This window comes from Cercospora beticola, chromosome 2 (assembly GCF_033473495.1).
Source record: "Cercospora beticola chromosome 2, complete sequence".
Lineage (NCBI taxonomy): Eukaryota > Fungi > Ascomycota > Dothideomycetes > Mycosphaerellales > Mycosphaerellaceae > Cercospora > Cercospora beticola.
In genome coordinates this window covers 4,448,111-4,469,040 of record NC_088936.1, presented here as the reverse complement: position 1 = coordinate 4,469,040, position 20,930 = coordinate 4,448,111, and the positions used below count along the sequence as shown (strand labels likewise).

General features: G+C 52.7%; 8 protein-coding genes across 8 annotated transcripts; 5 read left to right on the top strand and 3 right to left on the bottom strand.

Moving 5' to 3' along the window:
* Nucleotides 1-2,579: 2,579 nt before the first annotated feature.
* RHO25_003704 (uncharacterized protein) lies at nt 2,580-4,031 on the top strand (the record flags this gene model as incomplete). Its single annotated transcript, XM_023599189.2, has 2 exons — nt 2,580-3,067; nt 3,122-4,031. 2 exons carry the CDS (start codon nt 2,580-2,582, stop codon nt 4,029-4,031), a joined length of 1,398 nt encoding a protein of 465 aa, XP_023456334.1.
* A 3,537-nt stretch (nt 4,032-7,568) lies between these two features.
* On the top strand, nt 7,569-9,420 carry RHO25_003703 (uncharacterized protein; the record flags this gene model as incomplete). Its single annotated transcript, XM_023599187.2, has 3 exons — nt 7,569-7,885; nt 7,944-9,288; nt 9,346-9,420. 3 exons carry the CDS (start codon nt 7,569-7,571, stop codon nt 9,418-9,420), a joined length of 1,737 nt encoding a protein of 578 aa, XP_023455816.1.
* A 357-nt stretch (nt 9,421-9,777) lies between these two features.
* RHO25_003702 (uncharacterized protein) lies at nt 9,778-10,356 on the top strand (the record flags this gene model as incomplete). Its single annotated transcript, XM_065602436.1, has 1 exon — nt 9,778-10,356. The coding sequence occupies one exon, from the start codon at nt 9,778-9,780 to the stop codon at nt 10,354-10,356; it is 579 nt and encodes a 192-aa protein (XP_065458508.1).
* Nucleotides 10,357-10,413: 57 nt separating this feature from the next.
* RHO25_003701 (uncharacterized protein) lies at nt 10,414-12,288 on the bottom strand (the record flags this gene model as incomplete). Its single annotated transcript, XM_023599186.2, has 3 exons — nt 10,414-10,644; nt 10,745-11,334; nt 11,388-12,288. The coding sequence occupies 3 exons, from the start codon at nt 12,286-12,288 to the stop codon at nt 10,414-10,416; spliced, it is 1,722 nt and encodes a 573-aa protein (XP_023456351.1).
* Nucleotides 12,289-13,557: 1,269 nt separating this feature from the next.
* Nucleotides 13,558-14,897, top strand: RHO25_003700 (uncharacterized protein; the record flags this gene model as incomplete). The annotated part of the gene is made up of 8 exons (XM_023599185.2): nt 13,558-14,009; nt 14,069-14,147; nt 14,220-14,243; nt 14,292-14,501; nt 14,555-14,611; nt 14,665-14,694; nt 14,747-14,797; nt 14,853-14,897. The coding sequence occupies 8 exons, from the start codon at nt 13,558-13,560 to the stop codon at nt 14,895-14,897; spliced, it is 948 nt and encodes a 315-aa protein (XP_023456352.1).
* Nucleotides 14,898-16,353: 1,456 nt separating this feature from the next.
* RHO25_003699 (uncharacterized protein) lies at nt 16,354-17,049 on the bottom strand (the record flags this gene model as incomplete). Its single annotated transcript, XM_023599184.2, has 1 exon — nt 16,354-17,049. One exon carries the CDS (start codon nt 17,047-17,049, stop codon nt 16,354-16,356), a length of 696 nt encoding a protein of 231 aa, XP_023455705.1.
* A 338-nt stretch (nt 17,050-17,387) lies between these two features.
* On the bottom strand, nt 17,388-18,479 carry RHO25_003698 (uncharacterized protein; the record flags this gene model as incomplete). The annotated part of the gene is made up of 2 exons (XM_065602435.1): nt 17,388-17,666; nt 18,204-18,479. The coding sequence occupies 2 exons, from the start codon at nt 18,477-18,479 to the stop codon at nt 17,388-17,390; spliced, it is 555 nt and encodes a 184-aa protein (XP_065458507.1).
* Nucleotides 18,480-18,766: 287 nt separating this feature from the next.
* RHO25_003697 (uncharacterized protein) lies at nt 18,767-20,689 on the top strand (the record flags this gene model as incomplete). The annotated part of the gene is made up of 1 exon (XM_023599183.1): nt 18,767-20,689. One exon carries the CDS (start codon nt 18,767-18,769, stop codon nt 20,687-20,689), a length of 1,923 nt encoding a protein of 640 aa, XP_023455117.1.
* Nucleotides 20,690-20,930: the final 241 nt, after the last annotated feature.

The window sequence follows — 20,930 nt, the reverse complement described above, 5'->3', positions numbered from 1 at the left end:
TATTAGGCCACAGCGCGTTTCGAAGGAGCCAGGCGGCAGAGTCGTGTTCAGGATGGCCATACATAGCAGCCTTCGGGAGAGTTCTCGGACTGTTGGCAGCAGCAGTGGTAATACGTAGCTTGGTTCCTTCGTGGGATGACCGGCCGGTTGATGATCAGAGAGCGAATGGGAATAGCAGTGCGAGCAGATCCGGAGTGCGAGGGTCCTGGGCGTAGGATCTGGTCTGCTGGTGGTGTGAGTGGCCGTTTCTCACATGCGGCGCATCACAAACGCCGCAGACGTTCAATCAGGTGCTGCTACCTGCTAGTTTTACTGGTTTCTCGCTCGCCTCATCTCTTCCGCAGCGCTCGTTGCTCTACGGTAGGTCCTAGTGAATGCAAGACAGGAGGTTGCCGAAAGGGTAGCCACGTGTCACAGCCAATCTCGCGCGCCGATATGCGGGATTCGTTTGGGTGGGCTGGTGGCAGGTGGCCGAGTCACAGCTGCGGCAACGGGAAACGAACACATCACAGTTCGCGGCATTTTCTGTGATGGAGGGGAGGGGTCGAGTGGGCGCGCGTGGATGGATGGATGGCAAAGGCCGTGCGGATAGCAGCGGCGAGGAGGAGTGTGAGTCTGTCATCAGATCAGGCGTGCGCGATGAGTGTACTCCACGGAGGTACACGGCTATATTTGGCGTAGTAAATCGGATGCGTAACCAACACGAGCTTAGAACACGCAGAGGCAGGCCCGACAGGCCGAAGGTGAGCGCGGCGGTCGTTTTGGAGTGGTGTGGAAATGGAAATGGTACCGGTAAGTGAGCTGGCAACGCTGGGACTGTTGGACTGGGTAGATATCCGGAACAAGTCACACACAGCACGGTGGGACCAGGAGGCAGGTGAGTGAGTGCGGTGAGCGGCAGGCCGCCTTCCAGGCATCATGGCATGGCGAACGTCCAAGCAAAGCAAAGCAAAATGGTGAGCTCATGCGGGCAAAACAATGGGACGACAGAGGTACCCGCACGTTGCGCCGCGTTCCGGCAGCAGGCTGTGGCCGGACCAGACCAGCGCTGGCACTCGCACTCGCACTGGCACTCTGGCTGCCACGGCTGTGCGAGGCGGGCGGCGATGACGGGGCCAGCACACAAGCAAAAAAGCGAAGTGCGCGCGGATCACAGGAGGTGTGTTGAGAGCGAGTGTGTCATGACGAGATGGACACGCCTGCTTGGCATACGGAGCGCGCAAAGGCTGTGTGCAGAAATGGCAGCGCGAAAGTGGTCGGCGGAGAAGGGCCAGGCGAGGCAGCGCGCGCTCAGCCAACCGGGCTCGACGAACGCGAGAGCCGCGTGCTGGGAGAGAGCTGCGCGAGCGTGCAGGGCCGGGTTTGGCGAGACGGCGAGACGACTGCGAGCCGGTCTGACACGATGCGCCAGGCAGAGTTTTCCCGTCGCCTGTCGCTGTGTTGTGACGCTGGCCGCAGTGAATGAATGAATGCGTGTCTGCGGCCGCCTTGCACCCACCGCTCGTGCCTCATCTCAGCAGGCGAATTGTTCGTTGAGCACAGGGCTGCCGCATCGGCCGCGCGAGAGATTGTCATCATTATTGCCCGCCCAGCACGGTGGAGCATCGAAGTCATTACGAGGCCAGTTCCCAATATCGAGACCACCACTTCTGGCACTTCTGGCACAGCAGGGGCCGCCGCCGCTTCTGATTCGCCCGCCAGCCGAAAGTCATCGCGCAACCGTGGGAAAGGTCATCCCAATCTCCTCGCTCGTCTCTGTCGTTGTCGCTGGATCCCTTTCGGCCTTCACTCCCATCTCCCCATCTCCCTCTTGTCCCTCCCGCACCGCACCACGCTGCCGGCAACAGTGTGCGCGTGAAAGAGTCGAAGCCACCGCGCTTTTGGACCTGCTGCACTTTTGGAGCGTTTCCGGCCACTTGCTCTCTCCGTTTCGCGCTGCGACTCCGCCACGTCAAAGCCTTCCTGAGCAAACGCCGAGCCATCCTACGACCAGCGAGAACGACAAACGCGCACTACCACCGCCGCCGTCCATCTCGCCGCCTGACTGTGCCTGCCGCAGCGCGGTCAGTACCAGAACGGCCTCGAAGTCGCCCGCGCACCTGCCGTCACCGACTTCCGCGTTTGGTCTCAGTGCGCGCCGTCACCTACGCACTCTTTCACCACCACAACAACACCACCAGGGCAGAACTATTCACTTAGCTTCGTCCCTCACTACGCTCATCACTTAATACCCACTTGCCGCGAGCATCGCTCGTCACCGCCACCTCGACTTCCGCACGACCGACACTGCAAACGAAACAACTGCCGGAAGTTGCGACCCTGAGACACGACCTGTGAAACACCGAGCACTCACTCGCAGCCTCGACAGATTCCATCAAGACATTTGTTGATTGCTGAAATCGCATGGTACGAGGCCAGTAAACTTGCACCGCTCGAGCAGGTGCCTGGTCTTTGTCGGTGCGCTTGAAGAGAGACCGGTGCGTCACGGATTCCTTCAGCGTGGTGGAGTTTTTTGGCTGACATACATACAGGTTGCACTCACGCACCGCGTCTCCGCTTCCGCCTCTGCAACTGCAATCATGCCAGGCTACTATCAGCGGCCCATGGCCGGTCAACAGCCACTGACACCGCCCGACTCTGATTCCGGCTATGGATACAGCCACATGCACTACGGTCAAGACCTGTATTCACAAGCACAGAGCCAGTGTCGGCAGGACAGTACGTACGACTACCAGCCACAGAGTTACATGCAGCCAGCAGTCGCCCCAGCGCCACCGACATATCAGTACCAACCGCCGAGCTACCAGAACTCCACAAGTTTGCCGCCGATTTCGAACTTCTACGATCCCGTGGCCGCGCCGATTCTACCACCCTTGAGGATTCACGATCGTCTGTCCTTCACCGACGACTATCATCAGCGACTCCAGCAAGAAGAGCAGTCCCAGCGCGCGCGCGAGCAGCAACGACAAGCAGCCAAGGACGAAAAGGCCACCGGCGGAGTGTCAGCGCATCTCGATTACGAGATGGACAGTATGACGGATTTTGTGACACAGGCTGTGACCTCCATGTATGCCTACCACCAATCCCCCATCAGCTTGGCTGATATTGACATGACTCGAAGCTTTCAACTTCGGCAGCCCATCTCACCACAGTTTCGCAAGTGGGTGCACCAGGTGCTCTCGGCGACACGTCTGCCCGCAGCTACGATTCTTCTCAGCTTGTACTACCTCAACGACCGCATGATCAGATTCGCAAAGACCATTGTCCCCGGCGACAACGAAATCTACCGACTTCTCGCGGTTGCACTCATTCTCGGCAGCAAGTTTCTGGATGACAACACCTTCATCAACCGATCTTGGTCCGATGTGACTGCTATCAAGGTTACCGAACTCAACAAGCTGGAAGCCTACTGGCTCGAGTTGTTGGGATGGCATTTGCACATTGACCCATCCGTTGGAAGCGTCAATGGCAACAGCTTCAAGTCGTGGTCTCAGGCATGGGAGTCACACAAGGCTAAAATGATTGCCAAGCAGATGCCTGCACGCCTGTCACCGCTTGACACGAACCTGCATCGCCATTCTCACACCAGCGCGAGCCACGATCGGTACTCCCCGTACCCATCGCCTTACACCACTGCCTCGACTCGGTCATTTGAGCAGCCTCAGCCACTGTCTGCGACCCTGTCCGCGCGCTCCTCGCAGTTCTCTACACCGTACAGCTCAGCTGACCCGTGGGCCTCAAGCACACGAAAGGTTGATGACTACTACAAGTCAACTTCCCGGTATGATGCCTATGCTGCTGAGGTCGAAGAAGCGAACCGTCGTGCTGCGTCCGAGGAACGTGCTCGCTACCAGTACGCTTCGAATGCGCACCAGTCCTACTATCAGACGCCACCCTACATCTCTGGTTGGGATACTGGCTCATGGAATAATCACCGCTATGACTGCGGCTGTCAGACCTGTGTCTACCAGCAACACTATCGGAATTATCCAATGAGCTCGACGTACGCGCCGCAGCCAGTCATGGGCTGATGTTGCGGCGAATTGTCGTAACATGGATACGATATATCCAAAACCATCGCGCAAATATGCGCTTCCTTCTGGAGCCTTTCTTGCAGCGTTCTCGCCCTCATCAAAAGTTCGACTCCACCGAATCCGACCACGTCGGAAGATCATGCCGCGTTCTTCCTGCATAAAGTTTTAGTACTCTGGGCTCTGTTTCAACGATATGATTTATGCGACGACCATCACCGTTGGCTTGATTGGTTGGTCGCAGTTCACATTCACGCATTATTGCATGCATGCATGGTCCTTCACGTCTGGGAACCGACGGCCTCAATACCTTCGCGCCAAGGTCACCATACATCATGTCTACTCGCCCCCGGCATTACGAGTAGACTCTTGCTTTCGTTCTTCGGCGGTCGATGTTTTTCCCTCACGGATTGTTTTTTTCTGTTACGTAGCATGGGCATCGGATTTGGGGGAGGAAAGACAATTCATGGGGTCCTCATTGTCACTATTATTCGAACCACAGCACGGCGTTTTACAAAAAGGGGAACTGGGATTAAAAGGGTCTGGGGGAATTCGACATGGGGGAAAGATTTTACCGCGAGCGAAAATGCGTTGTTTGCTGCTTTTTTTTTATGACGTCCTGAATGCACATGGGTTTTGTGGGAAGAGAAGATTGAGAAACAAGACAAAACAGCGAATGCATCTCGAGGACTGCGATGGATAGAAGGAGGGATCCGCATCGCTGCTTTGCTCTCTTCTTTTCCGCTGTTATCCACACGCAGAGAAGTGCGTTGTCTTTTTTGCATTTCCATTGCGCTGCTGCTAAAAGATACCACTTTTTTCGTTTTCGCATCAGGGACATGGAGATACAATTTTATTCACGATCGCTTTTTTGAGGACTTTGAGGAAATGCTTTGCTTTGGAGCCGCTTGGGAGAGAGAGAACTGAGAGAGAGAGAGAGGAGATACCCCCCACGCGAAGTCATTGACATCAACAACAACACGAAAGAAACTACAACAACAACAACAATAAAATTTTGGCAAGGATAGAGGCAAAAATACTAGGAACTTCTTGATTTTTGATTTTTTATGCAAAAAAAGAAGTGGACTGACTGGCCTTTTGAGATACATATCTCTTTGAATGATATATGTTTTTGGGCTGGGAGCTTTTTGGTTCTCATTTGGATGCAACTTGGATGCCTATTTCTACTGCTATACGCTTCGATTTCGTTCTCCGGTTGGGTGATAGATTGGTGGGTCGCGGGGCCGATGATTGTGGTGGGTATCGGGAGTGTTGGTGCGAGGTGTGATGAGGTGAGGTGAGATCTGACGCGGGTTCATGGTTCGTTTGCTGTGTGGATGTGAAGTGAAGTGAAGGGAAGGAGGAAGGAAGGCTGCAATTGACGTGGGCGAGTAAGATTTGGTCTGCAGCTCTGGTTTCCTGTTTGGGTGAACAGTTGCCGCGAGAGGTCTTGACTTCACTTCATCTACGCGAATGCGAAGGCAAAGGCGATGACTTGGCGGCTGGGTCTTTGACCGGAGTGAGAAAGCACCGCAGGTGAACTTGTCTAACGGCAAACGCCATCGCGTTCCAGAGCTGTTTGAGAACACATCAGTATATTCGCGAGAAGTGGTCCGCTTCCCTACCAACGGCTTCTAGAAAGCCTGTTGGATCTCATCAAGTGAGCTGAGATCTAAGGCAGTGCATACAGCAAATGGAGTCCAGAGCTATGTCGCCTGTTGCGCGAGACGGCCACTGCATCGTCCTGGGCATATGACAGCTCGAGGCCGTTTTGTGGAAGATCGGTTGAGGAGCGCTCGATATGTCTGAAGACCATTGCCAAGAAAGATACATTCTGCAAATGATCTCTTCACTGGCGTCCGCATTGAGATGTGCATTCTCTTCTCAAGCAAGGTAAGACATGTGCTCGCAGTATTCCGGTCTATAGCATGAAGCCCGTTGACCGCAAACACAGCATTGCCTTGAATGAGCTGAACATGATCTTCGCCTCTGACCCGGTCTTCCTGCATGGCCTGGCGCAGAGAATTAGCAATGATGGCCAGAAGGCATTGGACTTGGCGATCCTGGTGCGACCATCGAGACAGCGTCGGAAGGATCATCTTGAGATCATGCTGCCCTCAAAGGCACCGTCTCGTTCATGACCTCACGATTCGTAGCAGATCTGCGCAGTCTGTACTTCTGCAGTTGCATAGCCGTTTACCAGAAGTCTGGACTCTTCACTTCTCTGCCGCCCAAATCCTCATTGAACAACTGCTACTGGGGCGTTCAACACAATTCTGTGGACTGTGGCAGGTCACCTGCTCGCAGCCTCCAGAGTACACAGCGCGGCTCCGAGTGACGAGTTCAAATTGTCCAATGGCGTGATAGTTAGCACTTGTTCTAGTTCGAAATGCAGCGGTCTCCCGGTGGCTGCACCCTGCACATGCAAGGCCAGTCTTCAGGGCGGCGTTATTGGCAGCTTGGTATAGCCAGGTCTCTGGGCCGTGTCGCGTGGGTGCAAGGCTTAGTGAATATGTAGACGTCTGTGTGTAAGAGCACGCGACATATATCGACAAAGTGACTGTCGGGCGACAACCATCAGTGCAGGTGTCATTTTCCATGCCTCAAAGTCGTGTGGTGTTGACTGCGGGAGGCCGCACTGACCTCGTGCCCATCAACCGCGGCTCTTCTCATTTCCTCGTTCTTGCCACCAACATCCTTCGCTACACCTCTTCCACGCCATCACGGATTGATGATAGACCAGGCCTGAGAGCCTCACTAACACCCGCCGCATGGCCCACAATCACATGGCATTAGCGCTGGCGCGAATCATAACACAAGCGATCGAGACGGCGGCGCAAGGTGCGGTTGCATTGAACACAAACCACAGCCCACGAAATCCTGCGAAAACCGCTCTTGACCAATTGCCTACATTCATTTCAGCTGAATGCCACGGAAGCCATGCGAACGAAGCTCGCGATTAAAGTTCTTATCGACTTGCTTGCGGTCACTCCGATGCCACCTAAGAGAGCTTCTTATGCATGCCGAGCATTCCAGGTGGGGTTGCGAAAAGATGAGTGCCGTCGACATGTTTGGCAATTCAACACGAGGACACACATGCCTCTCTGAATAATAGCCTCTATAGCAGTTACTAACGAAGATAGGCTATCTAACAAGACCCATATAGGCACAGGTTTCATCACGTACAAGCATCCCCACAGCCGATTCTTCTCCAACGCAGCTCCTCCACCTCATGTTAGCTTCCTTGGCGCGTTCAGCCCAGTCTGCCATCTCGAGGGTCCGGGCCAAGGCGTCGAGGCCAGGGTATACGCCACTCGAGATGTCTTGCACATCGCAAGCTCGCTAGTCTAGCTTCTTTGCGAAGCTGGCCGGTTGCAGCGCCGTCTTATCAACGCATACGCGGTTGAACATGATGTAGTTAAAGACGTAGGGGTCGCCAGACCACTGTCGATCAATTTGTGAGAGTATTCTTAACGAGCAAACATCTCTTCTGCTTACGCATGGTACGCTAGGACTGCTGGTCCTCGTTATTGCACCATGTCTGCTTTCAAGAACCTCGCTCAGAGGTCGCCCTTCAAGCGAACTGATACGGGCGGTGTCGAGAAGTCTGATATCAAGGATGTCACTGGTGTCACAGAACTTCCGACTTACGACAATGGCGATGCCGAACGTCGCGGCTCCGTCGCTTCGTACAATATCAGCGGTATTCACGACGACACGCACCGAAAGCTCAAGCCTCGACACATTCAGCTGATTGGTATTGGTGGCACAATCGGTACTGCGCTTTATGTCCAGATTGGCAGGGGTCTGTTGAATGGCGGGCCTGCCAGTCTGTTCATTGCCTTCACTTTCTGGTGAGAAAAATGTTAGCAGCATACGTTTCGAGAGAACAGCACGCTAATGATTGATCAGGTGCTCCGTCGTCCTTGCTGTCACTCTCTGTCTGGCCGAAATGGTGACTTATCTCCCGATCTCCTCACCCTTCATTCGTTTCGCTGGTCGCTACGTGGACGAGGCCTTCGGGTTCGCTGCTGGCTGGAACTTCTTCGTTTTCGAGGCAATCCTGGTACCTTTCGAGATCACAGCATGCGATGTGATTATCCACTATTGGTCGACAGCACTTCCAACATGGGCCTTGGTTTTGATCATTATTATCCTGTACGGCCTCATCAACCTGGTCAACGTCAAATGGTATGGCGAAGTCGAATTCTGGGCTGCCCTTGGCAAAGTGCTTCTCATCATCGGCCTGATCATTTTCACCTTCATCGTCATGTTGGGAGGCAATCCACTTGGCGACAGGTTTGGTTTCCGATACTGGAACAATCCTGGCTCGTTCAAGCCACTCTACACTGAGATCGTGGGTCAATCGAATCTGGCATACTTTCTCGGATTTCTGCAATGCCTCATCCAGGCGTCCTTCGTCATTGCTGGGCCAGACTACGTGTCAATGTCGGCCGGAGAGGCCGAGAATCCACGAAAGGTTATGCCAAAGGCTTATAATGCTGTCTTCTACCGCTTGACCACCTTCTTCTGTCTCGGAGCTCTCTGTGTCGGAATTCTGGTGCCTTACGATGATGAAGAGCTTACTGCTGCCTTCTCAAGCGGTCTTCCTGGTGCTGCAGCCTCGCCATACGTTGTGGCTATGAACCGCTTGAGAATCGGAGTCTTGCCACACATCGTCAACGCGCTTGTCTTGGCCTCCGCCTTCTCCGCTGGTAACTCATACATGTATTGCGCTTCGCGTAGTCTCTTCGGTTTGGCCCTCGAAGGCAAGGCACCAAAGCTCTTCACCAGAACCAACCGCGTGGGTGTACCTTACAACTGCGTCATTGCAGTCCTCTTGATCTGTCTTCTGGCCTTCCTGTCTGTCAGTTCCGGCTCCGCCAAAGTCCTCAACTGGTTCGTCAGCTTGATCACCGCCTCGCAATTGATCAACTTCGCTTTCATGTGCTTCACGTTCTTGATGTGGTACCGAGCACTCAAGGCGCAAGGCATCGATCGTAGAAGTCTGCCATACAGATCCATCGGTCAACCATACGTCGCCATCTACGGACTCGCCTGGACTGCAGTCATGTCCATCGTTGGTGGCTACACTGTGTTCCTGCCAGGGTACTGGGATGTGTCCACCTTTATTTTCAGCTACTTCATGGTCTTCCTCACTCCAGTGCTCTTTGTATTCTGGAAGGTCATCAAGAGGACCAAGTGGTACAAGCCTGAAGAGGTTGATCTCAAGGGTGAAGTTGCCGAAATTGAGGAGGTAAGTCTTGTCCCTAATTTCAGTCTCCTCTGCACATGATGCTGATTTGCCTTCTAGTACACCCGCAACTTCGTGCAGCAGCCATACAAGAACATTGGCGACAAGTGGTTCAATAAGATGTTCGGCGGATAGAGATCGCTGCCTTTGAAGCAACGATGTAACGAAGTGGGAAAACCTAACGTCTTTACGAACGATACCCAGTCATACAAAGCAATGAAATACAAATGAAGCAGTCTCTCATTCTCCTTCTTGACGTGAAGTCTGAGCACGAGGCTGAGTGGCGTACCGCAAGGCTGTAGCAACTGCACGTGGAGAACAGCAATGACCTGATGAGCTCTGGCATTTCCCGTGGGGCACACCACAAAGCTAGCAGCCTGCAATGTCTGACTCATGATTGGCTCCATGTCCAATTTCCCATCTCTCGCTGAAACCTCGCAGTCTCAAACACACAACGTCCATTCTTGACTCTGCTTCTGCAGTGCATATGCAATGGCCGAGTTACGCAATCCCAGCACTTCTGTACACGATCCAGCACTAGATACCAAAATTGAAGATCTTCCACCTGGAATCAGATACGTTGCAACGGGCGCCATATTTCGCGAAGATATATCCTCAACATCAACAGCATCAACAAATTCTGGTCCTCAAACGGCGGTACCAGCCCCAGCCCCACAACTCCTCACCGTCAAGCGCGCAGCCGACGAAAAAGCCTTCCCAGACCATTGGGAACTACCAGGCGGCAAAGTCGATCCCGGAGAAACCATCCGTGAAGGCCTAATACGAGAGATCTTCGAAGAAACCGGTCTGCATGTAGTAGAAGTCGTTGGCAAACTTGCTGAAACGCCTTGGACGAGTCAGAGAGGTCAATCATGGCTGCAATACTCGTATGTCGTAAGAGTGCAGCAGCCAGCGGAGGTACGATTGGATCCTGTTGAGCATGCGGAATGGCGGTGGAGTTTTGAAGAGGAGCTTGAGGAGTTGCTTCGACTGCCGAATCAGAAGAGGTTGATGGCTGAGGCGTTTAAGTTTGAGAATGAGCGTTTGAGGCGGAGGTTGGATCGGTTATGATGGTCTTTTGGTTTGGGGACTGAGTAGGATCAGAATTTATGCAACAGTGAACGTGGTTCATGATTCTGGTTCAGCTTCTGCGTTTTGGCGCGCGAGGTCGAGGAGCATTTCCAGCACGCCCTGGGTGTGTGCGGAGAATGGGAAGTGCTCTTCTCCTTCCAAGCAGACCACGTTGGAAGGTTGAATGCTCCAGTTATCGCTTGTAACGGCACGCCCTTTTTCTCGTGGTTCTTGCATGTAGTACTCGAATGGTTGGTAGTGTTTGAAGTTATCGGATTCGTCTTTCGTCTAAAGAACCCAGATTGTTAGCATGCATTTTGGACATCAATTGTATAATCGCTTGTCTCGTTTTACTTGGAACTGCAAGAAACGAGAAACGGAGACATACCTTGCTGAGACCACCATTGAACCAGAGTGGCAAGCCTTCGCGATCAAAATGCAAGAGTTGTGCGGAACAGATTGCCTCTGATGCCCTTTTTGTGGCTACAGTCGTGTTGAGTGTGCCCATTGTTCCAACGACGCTGTCATGGAACGAGTATCCCAAGTCACCCGCCAGCTCCCAGCTGAGCCAGAAAGTCTCCTTGTCGCCGTAGACCATCTCGTAGACACCCTTCTTGCCTTGATCTTTGTTGCCGTCTCGGTCTGGGCCATTCATTCTTGTGGTCAAAAGCAGAGAAACGAAATGCTTCCATTTGTCGATTACTAGCACTCCAGAGTCTTGCTGATGTCCGCTTTCGCCTGTCCACATTCGACTCTTCTTGACATGGTCTGATATTGGGCTTGGCAGAATCGACTTGAGCCAGCCTCGCTTTTTCTCTGGGTTCAGGTTTCTGTCCTTGAAAAATAGCGCTCCCGTGCTCGTATATTGCTCGTCGTCGAACATCGTTTCGGGGTTGACAAGGAAAAGTGCGTCGGCGTCGATGAAAAGGACTTCGCGGAAGGAGGACATGAGAATTGCGAAGGGCTTCATTGCCCACCCTGTGTCTCGTTAGCAAGATGCAGAAATCAGCTGAAACTATTCTGCGCCGTACCTTTCAGTGCCCAACCTTCATCATTCACCATTTGGCTCAAGTCTCTGGTCAAGACTCCTGGCAAAGCTTCCAGGGCATCTCTGTAGTCTTCGCTCAAATCCTCGTCTCCAAGATAGAGAATCTCAATTGGCAATTCACATCCAAGTTTCCGGAACGAGGGAATGCTTGTCAAGAGATAAGGAGCCTGGCCGTCGCCTGCCGTGAGGACTATGCCCTTACCTCCACTGTAGAAGCTCGCATGTAGCGACATATGGTCAGCATAGAATGCCATTGTCCACGGGAACAGACGCGCAGCAAGTTTGTTGATATAGGCCCGGAATCTGTCATAGCTGTGTACCGCCTCAGCGAAGTTCTCGGAGGGGCGCTTTGCTGCGCGCAATTGTGGGATGATGTCTCTTTGAGACAGCGTAGGCCCATCGATGACGAAATGTAGTGCTTCCCATGCTGCCAAAGCTTCTCTGAACGCCCTTGTTCTGAAAGCTAGATCTCGGAGAAGTGCTTCTCCAGTTGCTGTGAGAGGCGACAAGATCCCTTTTGTGCGGACTTCGTCTGGATATAAGGATTTGAGCTTCAGAACAGCTTCCTCGATGTTAATATTTGGTTTCTTTTGGACAATTGGAGTTTGGTGGGAGGGAGCATGTTTCGCGATTGCTGGCTTCTCGGGTTCTCGGATATCTGCAGCTGGTGGCTCATAGCGTGTGTCCTGCGGGGAGTATTCTGGGACATCTGGTGCCTCTCGAACTTGCTGTTTCCTGATGCTGTTTTTGAGAGGGGAAGGAGTGGCTTCGACAACCGAGGGAAAGAAAAATACACCCAGTAAAGATAACAGAAGCGTGCCAGCGATAACACGACACATGACGACCCGCCTCTTGTGTCGGGACCAGTATGGGAGCTGGATCATCACGGTGAAAAGACGGGCTCGCGCGCGGCGTGAAGGCGAAGGACAAGAAAGAAAGGAAACTGCTACTCACCACGCACTAAGAAAGGCTACATTGCTCTTCAGTACCAGGAGACTCGTGAGAGTACGGCGCACACTGCAAGGCTGAACCAAAGGACCCTCTCCAGACCGTGCGAGGCCATTGGGGGCGTTTTGTGGCTTGCTGCACGCCAGAAGTTTGTATGCTAATCCGAAACCGACGAGACCCCTGCAAACCGTGCACAATTCTAGCCGTCGAAGCGACCGCACGCTTCCGGTTCTGTGGCTGCACCATCGATGTGCTTTCCGGATCATCATGAGATGAGCGACTTGGCGAACCATCGAAAGGAGCGTTGGAATGAGCCTGCACGTGCTGATCTATCGCCATCTCAAAGAGGGAAGAGGACGAGACACCCACCAGTCGGAGTGGAGGTCCTGCTCACGCACTCTCCTTTTGCGGAACGCTGGCCTCCCGGAGCTGATGCCTTTCTCTACAGCATCGGTGACGTTACCTGGGCAGTGTACGCGCCGCCGACTCGATCTTCACATGCTGGCAAAGGTCAGGAAAGTTCTTGCGCTGACAGCAGCCTAACCTCAAGTCAGTTCTGCTAGCAAATCCAGACGACGACCTGAATCGTGTACTCTGTCCGAATCCAGTGTTCCAGAAGGACCAGCACAATATCTCGTCGACTTTGCTTCTTAGTCGTCACCATCATGGAAGCAACGCGAAGTGGAAGAACTGTCATCATCAACACGAATAGAAATCTTGATCTTCCCAACCGTGCCGCTGCTCATTATAACAATACTCAGGAGGCACGCTAGTGGCTGCACACTATCCCTCTTCTGTCGACGCTTCTATACTAAAGGATTCACATTTTGCTTCGTTCAGAGCTCACAACGCGCAGCATGGACAACAATGATGAGACCTCCATGTCTTTTGCGTCCTCCCAGGTATCGACCGTTCTACACAAGTGCAACATGGCCTGGATGCATGTCATCTGGCGTGAAAGTGCTCCCTAATCACGATGGAACAGACATTCCCGCGGCGATTCTGCCATTCCTGTTGTAGTTCGTCATGCAAGCCACTCACTGCGTAGCCCCAACTCTGATTATACTAATGCTGAATCCTAGTACGCCTGCACCGATCGCGGTTTCCATAACACGGCTGTCCGAGTTCAAATATACTCGGTCACTCCGAGACCACTTTGACAGCCTTCTTGCACACTCCTTTGCGCGACTACACACACCGCAACCATGGTCCACTTGACAGCATCACTCGTTTTCCTCCTCGGCGCCCTCCAATCTGTGAGCGGCAGTGCAATCGCTGATCCTAACTACGGCAACAAGGGTGGTGTCTGCAAGTCGTCTCAGTACTCTAAGTATGCTGAGCTGGCCTACTATGAGCCAGCGAAGCAATACTGCAAGAAGCAATACCCTGCAACGGTCACCGTAACTGCCAAAGGCTATGGTCATCGCCAACCAAGGACTGCACTCCCAGAGCCGGGTTACGAGAAACCGGCTGGGTACCCGGCGAAGCCAACCAAATGTAACAAGGGCCGCAGGGAATGCCTCTTGTCTTCTGTCAAGAATGGACCAAAGACTGCTGCGAAGACTGTGTGCTCTTGCTACGTGCCACAGAAGACGGTGACAAAGACTGTGTACCCACCGAAATACTATACAAAGACGACGACGAAGTGCACTACTCCGTATGTTACTCACCGGCATGCACAGCTTAAGTGATTATAGACTGACCAATTTCCATCAGAAGCACTACAAAATCGACAACTAGGAGCACTACTAAGTCCACAACTACCAAATCGGAGACTACCACTACTGAGACAACTGTAAGTATCGCCTGATTCGACTTTGGGATCGGACTGGCAACGACACTTTGGACCCAGGCTAATGATTTGCAGACCTCGACCACTACGCCAGTGACCGTATGAGTAATGGACACTAGACAGCTAGATGGATGCTAATGTTTCCAGACGTCGAGCACAACGATATCGGATACCACGAGCACTACCTCAGACAGCACGACTACCAGCGATAGCACGACTACCAACGGAAGCACGACTAGCGACAGCACGACTAGCACTCAAACTTCAACGAGTACTTCTGAAAGCACGACTAGCAGCACAACTAGCAGCGATACTACAACTTCGACAACTACTTCGGACAGCACGACAACAACATCCGTGAGACACGACGAATACTATCTAACTCCATATTTTGATACTGATTGTTCTAGACTACGTCTACCACCGATACTACAACAACTACCTCGGACAGCACAACAACAACATCCGTGAGATCTGATTGATACTATCTGACCCCATGTTTTGATACTGATTGTTCTAGACCACGACTACAACTGAACCTACTACTACAGTAAGAGATGATTGAATTCGCTGACTGCATGAAGCAACACTAAGCATGTTAGACAACGACTACAACTCCACCTACTACCACAACAACCTCCACAACGACTACTGTAAGTTTTAGCAGCGATCGTCTTCATGGAAAGAGCATGCTGACTAACTGATTAGACCACTTCCACCACTACTGTAAGCTCTCCCCCACTGCCCACGTAGCACAGCACATGCTTCTCGTCCTCTCATCTATAAATGCCTCGGGGAATTCGATCACTCCCGGAAAGTCCGGCCTCGCTCTCGTGAACCCAGCTAACGATCCCATCGACCACCACCCAACCCCCCATCGGGACTTGCGGAGCTCGCGGACAATTCGCCGCCCCAACCAAACTCCGCACCAGAAACGAAGGTTCTGTGCAAGCTTGCCAGAACTGGTGCATTGAAGTTCCAGATTGCGAGAACGTTCTCGTGCTTCCCAGAGATGATCTCGACGCATTTGGACCCAACGAATGTACTCAGGTTGCTGGAGAAGTTCAGAGAGTCGGTCCTGGTTCGCACCGTGTCTTCGCACGGCAGTGCTAGACTGTCTGGACAACCCAAGTCTTTGTGGGATCAACTGGTGATGGCAGGGACGGAGGAGGAGATTGTTAACGACGAGTATATAGCTGTAACATGGAAATGATTTGCAACATACGACACTGGATATGCTTCAAACACTCACAAAATATTATACAAAAAGCACACATGCTAATCTTCTTCTTCTTCTCTCTAGACCACGGTAAGATGAAACCACTCCATCCAACTCCAAATCTCAACAGGATCCACACACCTTCTGCTCTACCTCTTCAACGAAAGAGCACAATTCTGTCCCCCCTTCATCATTCCACGATCCTCCTTCTCTACTCCTTTTGTTGTTCGAACCCCAGCTAACCCGCAAACAGACCCGCCCCCCAATCATAACAACCTGCGGCCAAGCCGGAGCCTGGAGTGCTCCAACCACCATTGCCGTCACGAACAAACTCGGCGACGAATCATGCAAACTCGAATGCGATGGAACGGATGGCTGTGAAGGCGTCATGGTGAAGAACTTGGTGGAACCGCCGCTGCCTAACATCGTCGTGCCCGTGCAATGTACATTGTATCGAGGCGAGGTTACAGAACAGGGATTGGACGTCCAACGCATTTATGGTGAAGTTTGTTGGGCGCCGAAGGTTTGATAGGTGAAGGTGTATCAGAGGGTTGAAATGGGAGAGGGAGGAGATGCGGATTGTGATTCTTCGATTCTAAGGATGGCAAATTTTGATCATTGTCCCCGTCGAGGATCTTGTGCGGATTCGTTATATATAGCTGTATGGCAAAAGCACCAGAAAGGACCGAGTAATAACTGTGAGAGCAGACAGTCATCTTTGATATTCTACGAAGCTGTTGCTGTGCGTCCCCGGGCTGCTGTTGATACCTTCTATGCATGGTCGCCAGTCTTTCTCCACTAATGTCCAACACTCTTCTAGTGCGCATTCACGATCGGTAATGTTTTCACTTCGAATTAGCATGAGTCGCACTCTCGCTGCCTGGTAGCAAGATACCCAGCTTGAGATCTGCGCCACGTTTAGCCAAACCCTTCTCAACAAGCATTTCCCTCATTTTCGGATTCTATATTCAATCAACCCCTTCCTTCCTCTCACCCTTTCTTTCCCTTCCGCAGCCTCTTCCTCGCCGCCTTCACCTCGCTCCACTGCTCCTCAACAGTTCCGATAACATGAACCACGACTTCACCATTTTGAACAACGGCTTTTTGTGCCAGGTGAACTACGACACCGATCGTGAAGCCCGCGGCGCGATTATAGGTCATCGACCACGTACTCCTCGGACGCTTGATAACGAGTCGCTTGCTCGGCGGGTTCGTAATGAAGACCCTTTGCAGTGATGATACAGACGCAAGGGACTGAAGTTGAGCAGTCGTGGCATTCCAGGTTGGAATCCCAGGATATTTGAGCGTAAGAAAGTGGTCGAGGGACGGATGGATATTTCCTAGCGCATATAGCCTCGGAATATCACCATTTGGATCTCGCCATGGATATGGAAATACTGGAGGTCGTGAAAGCTGGAACGCCGTCGCAAAATCGGAGCTGACGATGTTCAATTCCGCATCGTCGTGTCGTGTCTGGCTCATAGCGAGCCATTCCCTTGGAGCTGAGGCGGCTAAAAAGCGACGTTCGTGGAGAACCGAAGAAGAGATTATCACATTATGCCATGTCTTGCAGATCCGGAGGAACCGAGCGAGATTTGTGGTTGTGAGATTCGCCAGAATAAGTTCGAGCAGTTCGACAGTGCTTGTCACGCGTGACGCTGCAGACAAAGGAGGTGTGGAGTCCATGTTAGATGTCGGCTGTGAAAGTGAAAGTGCGCTTCGTCCTAGTCACGAAGAGAATCAGAAGTGCGGTAGAGTTTAAGGCCACCCATTACCGTGATCATAGTTCGTGACTCACGTGACTCAACGCACGTCTCAATCTGGAGACTGTATGCATGCCACCTGGTGAGCCTGCGTCATTTTCGTGGAATACTTCTCGAAGTGCGGGCGGTTCGACCTCATGCAAAGCGAGTCCTACCAGATTCTTCGCCTTCTTTGTTGAAAATATGTCTGTTGTAGCGCGGGGCAAAGGCATTCTTGGCGACTGATTCGTAGTTATGCCTGAAGCATTCCAGCCATGTGGCTCAATTGTGATGCAGTATAGGCGCCATTGGAGAGCACGGTTGACTTATTGATGCCAGAGCGTCGTTGGGCGAGACTCTACTCCAGATAGATGGCGTAGCATATTTCAGAGCGTTCGGCTCCATTGGCGCCTTGTCTGCGGTGACCGAGTAGCTTGTTCTCGTGGGCGTGGGATGCCCGATGACCGTCTGTCCGTTGGTCGTGGCTGATGAGCATTGCGCGTACTCCGAGCTCAACAGACCAACGAGTGATGCTTGCCACACGCGGAGGATAACAAACCGCTGGCAGCAGTCGCAATTGACGTTGGCAATCAGCCGCGGAGGAAGTCGCGCATTTTCCGCTATGATGTTCACTCTTGACGGACTTGGCAGCCGAGGTGAGTGACGGACACATCAACTACCTGCGCTCTCCGTTTGTCGCGCGCGCTGTGTGCTGAGAGTGATGTGAGGACGGGCGTGGTGTCGACACGACCGATTGGCAGGAGAACAATGGTGAGACACGCGCGAAGCTGAAGCACGCCAAGCCTCGACACCCGACCAATCATGCTTCAGAAGACTCCGCCGCGCTCAAAATATCATACTCCACACTTCCATGGCTGAAGCGCTTCTGTCCTTACACAACAGCAGACACTGGACAACGAGAACCTCTGGTGCAGCGACCACGACAATCGAGCGTGTCTCCGCGTGGCTCGCTACCACGTATCGCTGTCGCCGCGGAAGACGCCCAGACCATTGCCTCGCCGAGAAGGTGATGATCCGCGTGCATAGCAAAGGGAACGATGCACCAGCTTCCACTACTGAAGCAGGCTCGAAACCAACGTCTTCAGGAGGAGCATTAGCAAGCAGATCGCATACCCAGTCTAGCCTGAGAGCAGCCTTCGCCACCGCTTCAAGAGCTGCAGTCCTGACAAAGTGCAACTTGAAACAGGACATCGGGCGCAGAGTCTGTTCCTGCAGTAGCCAAAAAAAATCCATCTGGGTGAGCCCAGCGCCACTTTTGCATCCCGAGCAGTCGGCTGGCCGTGATGCAGCCGCTTGTGCGAGCATGACACGCAGCACGTCCCTCGCGGCTGCAGCCTCGAAGGCGTCAAACATGGCGCTGAATCTGCCACACACGCGGATGCGAGCTTGATGGTGCTCCACGTGAGGCGTCCCAGACTAGGAAGAATGTCTTGGTCGCAAGGAGCCCATGTTTGAGCAGCATACAAAGGGAAGTTGTTCCAGCCCTCATACACCCTTCAGACTTCTCAGTATTCCGCTTCTCGTTCTTTGCACTGTTCAATCTTTCCTTCAGAGCGGGCTCACTCGTTACGCCGCTCTAGCTTCTCTTTCATAGATACTATTTGACCAAGCATCAGCATCTGCAACGCTTTGCTTCAAAAATGCATTTCCATTCTGCGGCATTCCTTGCTGCCGGCCTTTCAGTTCACCAAGTTATTGCCACAGGTGGCAAGTACGGAGGCGGATGGGGCGACCGCGCTTACTTTTCGACGCCTGATACCACTGACAACAAGTGTTCGACCAACCAGACCAATGGGTACGACTGGAAAGATCTCTCCACGGGATCTTTCAACAACTACGGCAGCAACAAGTTCTCTGGATGGACTTGTGCGAACTCGTTCGGAAAGCGCGATAGCTTGACGAAGAGGACTTTCCAGAGCAAGTGCATCACTGGAAAACTAGACGATGAACCAGCTGTCGATTGTGATGGCGATGACAAGATGTCCATCAAGACTTATCAAGTCTCCTCAGACCAAGATGACGATGTGGAACTTGAATGCCATTACACCATGCCTGACAACTCGGTGTGCAAAGAAGTTCATACCTGCGCTTCAACTGGATCCACTATCAAGAACACCCAATGTGGTGGAGCCAAGAAGGTGACATTCAGACCGTACGGCAAAAGCAAGGGCAAGGGCTGCAACATTGGCGTTCACAGCATCGAATTCGACTGTGAGACTGCCTCTGTGCCGCCAAGCTATTCTACGACGGCACCTGCCAGCAGCAACACCCAGCCTCCTTCCTACGGCACTACCAGCGCAGAGTCCTCTGCTGTGTCTACGTCAATTCCAAATTACGGCTCTTCGAGCTCGGAAACACCACCTCAATACTCGACTTCTGAAAGCGCATCTTCCTATCCAAGCTCTAGCACCCAAGGAGTACCTGGCTACCCTACGACCAGCAGTGTCGAGACCTCGCCTGTGAAGCCCTCTGCTCCAGTGTATTCCAATCCGCCCAGCTATGGAAATTCGTCAACCGTGAAGGTGCCTGGATATGGTTCAAGCTCAACCCAAACGACAGGATCACCTGTGGAAACGCCTCCCACCTACCCGCAGCCAGAATCGCCAGACGTTCTGCCAAAGTGCATCAACAGCTGGCTGCACTTGACTACCTGCAGTGGTAACACCGACTACGAATGCTTCTGCAAGAACAGCGACTTTGTCGGCAAGGTCTACAGCTGTGTCAGCGCTTGGTCTGACAGCGATGATGACACCAACTCTGGTGCTGGTTACTTCATGGGTCTCTGCGCAAAGTATGTTCCGGAGAATCCTGCAATCATCACAGGCTGCCCGTCGACCATCACCCCCGCAACAGGATACCACACTCCGACTTCTACTCCAGACTCCCCAGTCTCTGAACAGCCACCTTCGTCCTCAGGCAAGACCGTCACAGAGTACAGCACCATCGTAGCAACAATCACAAGCTGTGGTCCAGATGTCAAAGACTGCCCAGCAGCCTCAACACACCTCCAGACTTCCACGCAACCTGTGGCTACTTCAGTCGAGACCAGTCCCGAGACAACAGGAGACAGTAAACCACCACCAGCAGTCCCTTGCACAACAATCACCTACTCCTCCGAACTCGTCATCCCAGCAACCTACTCCACCGGCGAATCCCAAGGCGCCACAATCCCATCCAGCAGCTGCACAACCCAATACGTCACAACCGTAACCGTCCCTCAAGTCCAGATTACAACTTACACAGTCACCGAAAGCGGCAGCACCCACGATGTACCAGGTCTAGGCTACGAGACTCCACCTCCTGCTCCCTCTTCTACAGATGCTTCTCCTGTTGGATCTACCTCTGCACCTGCTCCACCTGCATCGTACCCGATTGCCACGGCATCTGGCCCAGCGCCGAGCGTGCCGGTATACGGTGGCGGTAGTATCGGAACGACATATATCCCTACTCAACCAACGGGACATATTCCCCAGCCATATACTGGTGCTGCAGGACAGAAGGTTGCAAGTGGGCCTTTCCTTTTGAGTATTATTCTGGTTGCTTTGGCGGAAGTTTTGATTTAAATGAATGAGGTGAATGTGTTTCATGTACATGTAGAAAATGAAGACATGGGCCACTTGCACCGATTTATGGAAAACGGGAATGCTTTGTAATGAGACAATGTATGGCGATGAAGACAACAGGATCATCGACAGGAAAAGGCATCGGCGGGAACCGAAAGACATGGCGCGTTTGTACTTGTTTCTAGAGATGGCGAAAATGTTGTAGATGGATAATGAATGGCATACGTGGAATGATATTCGT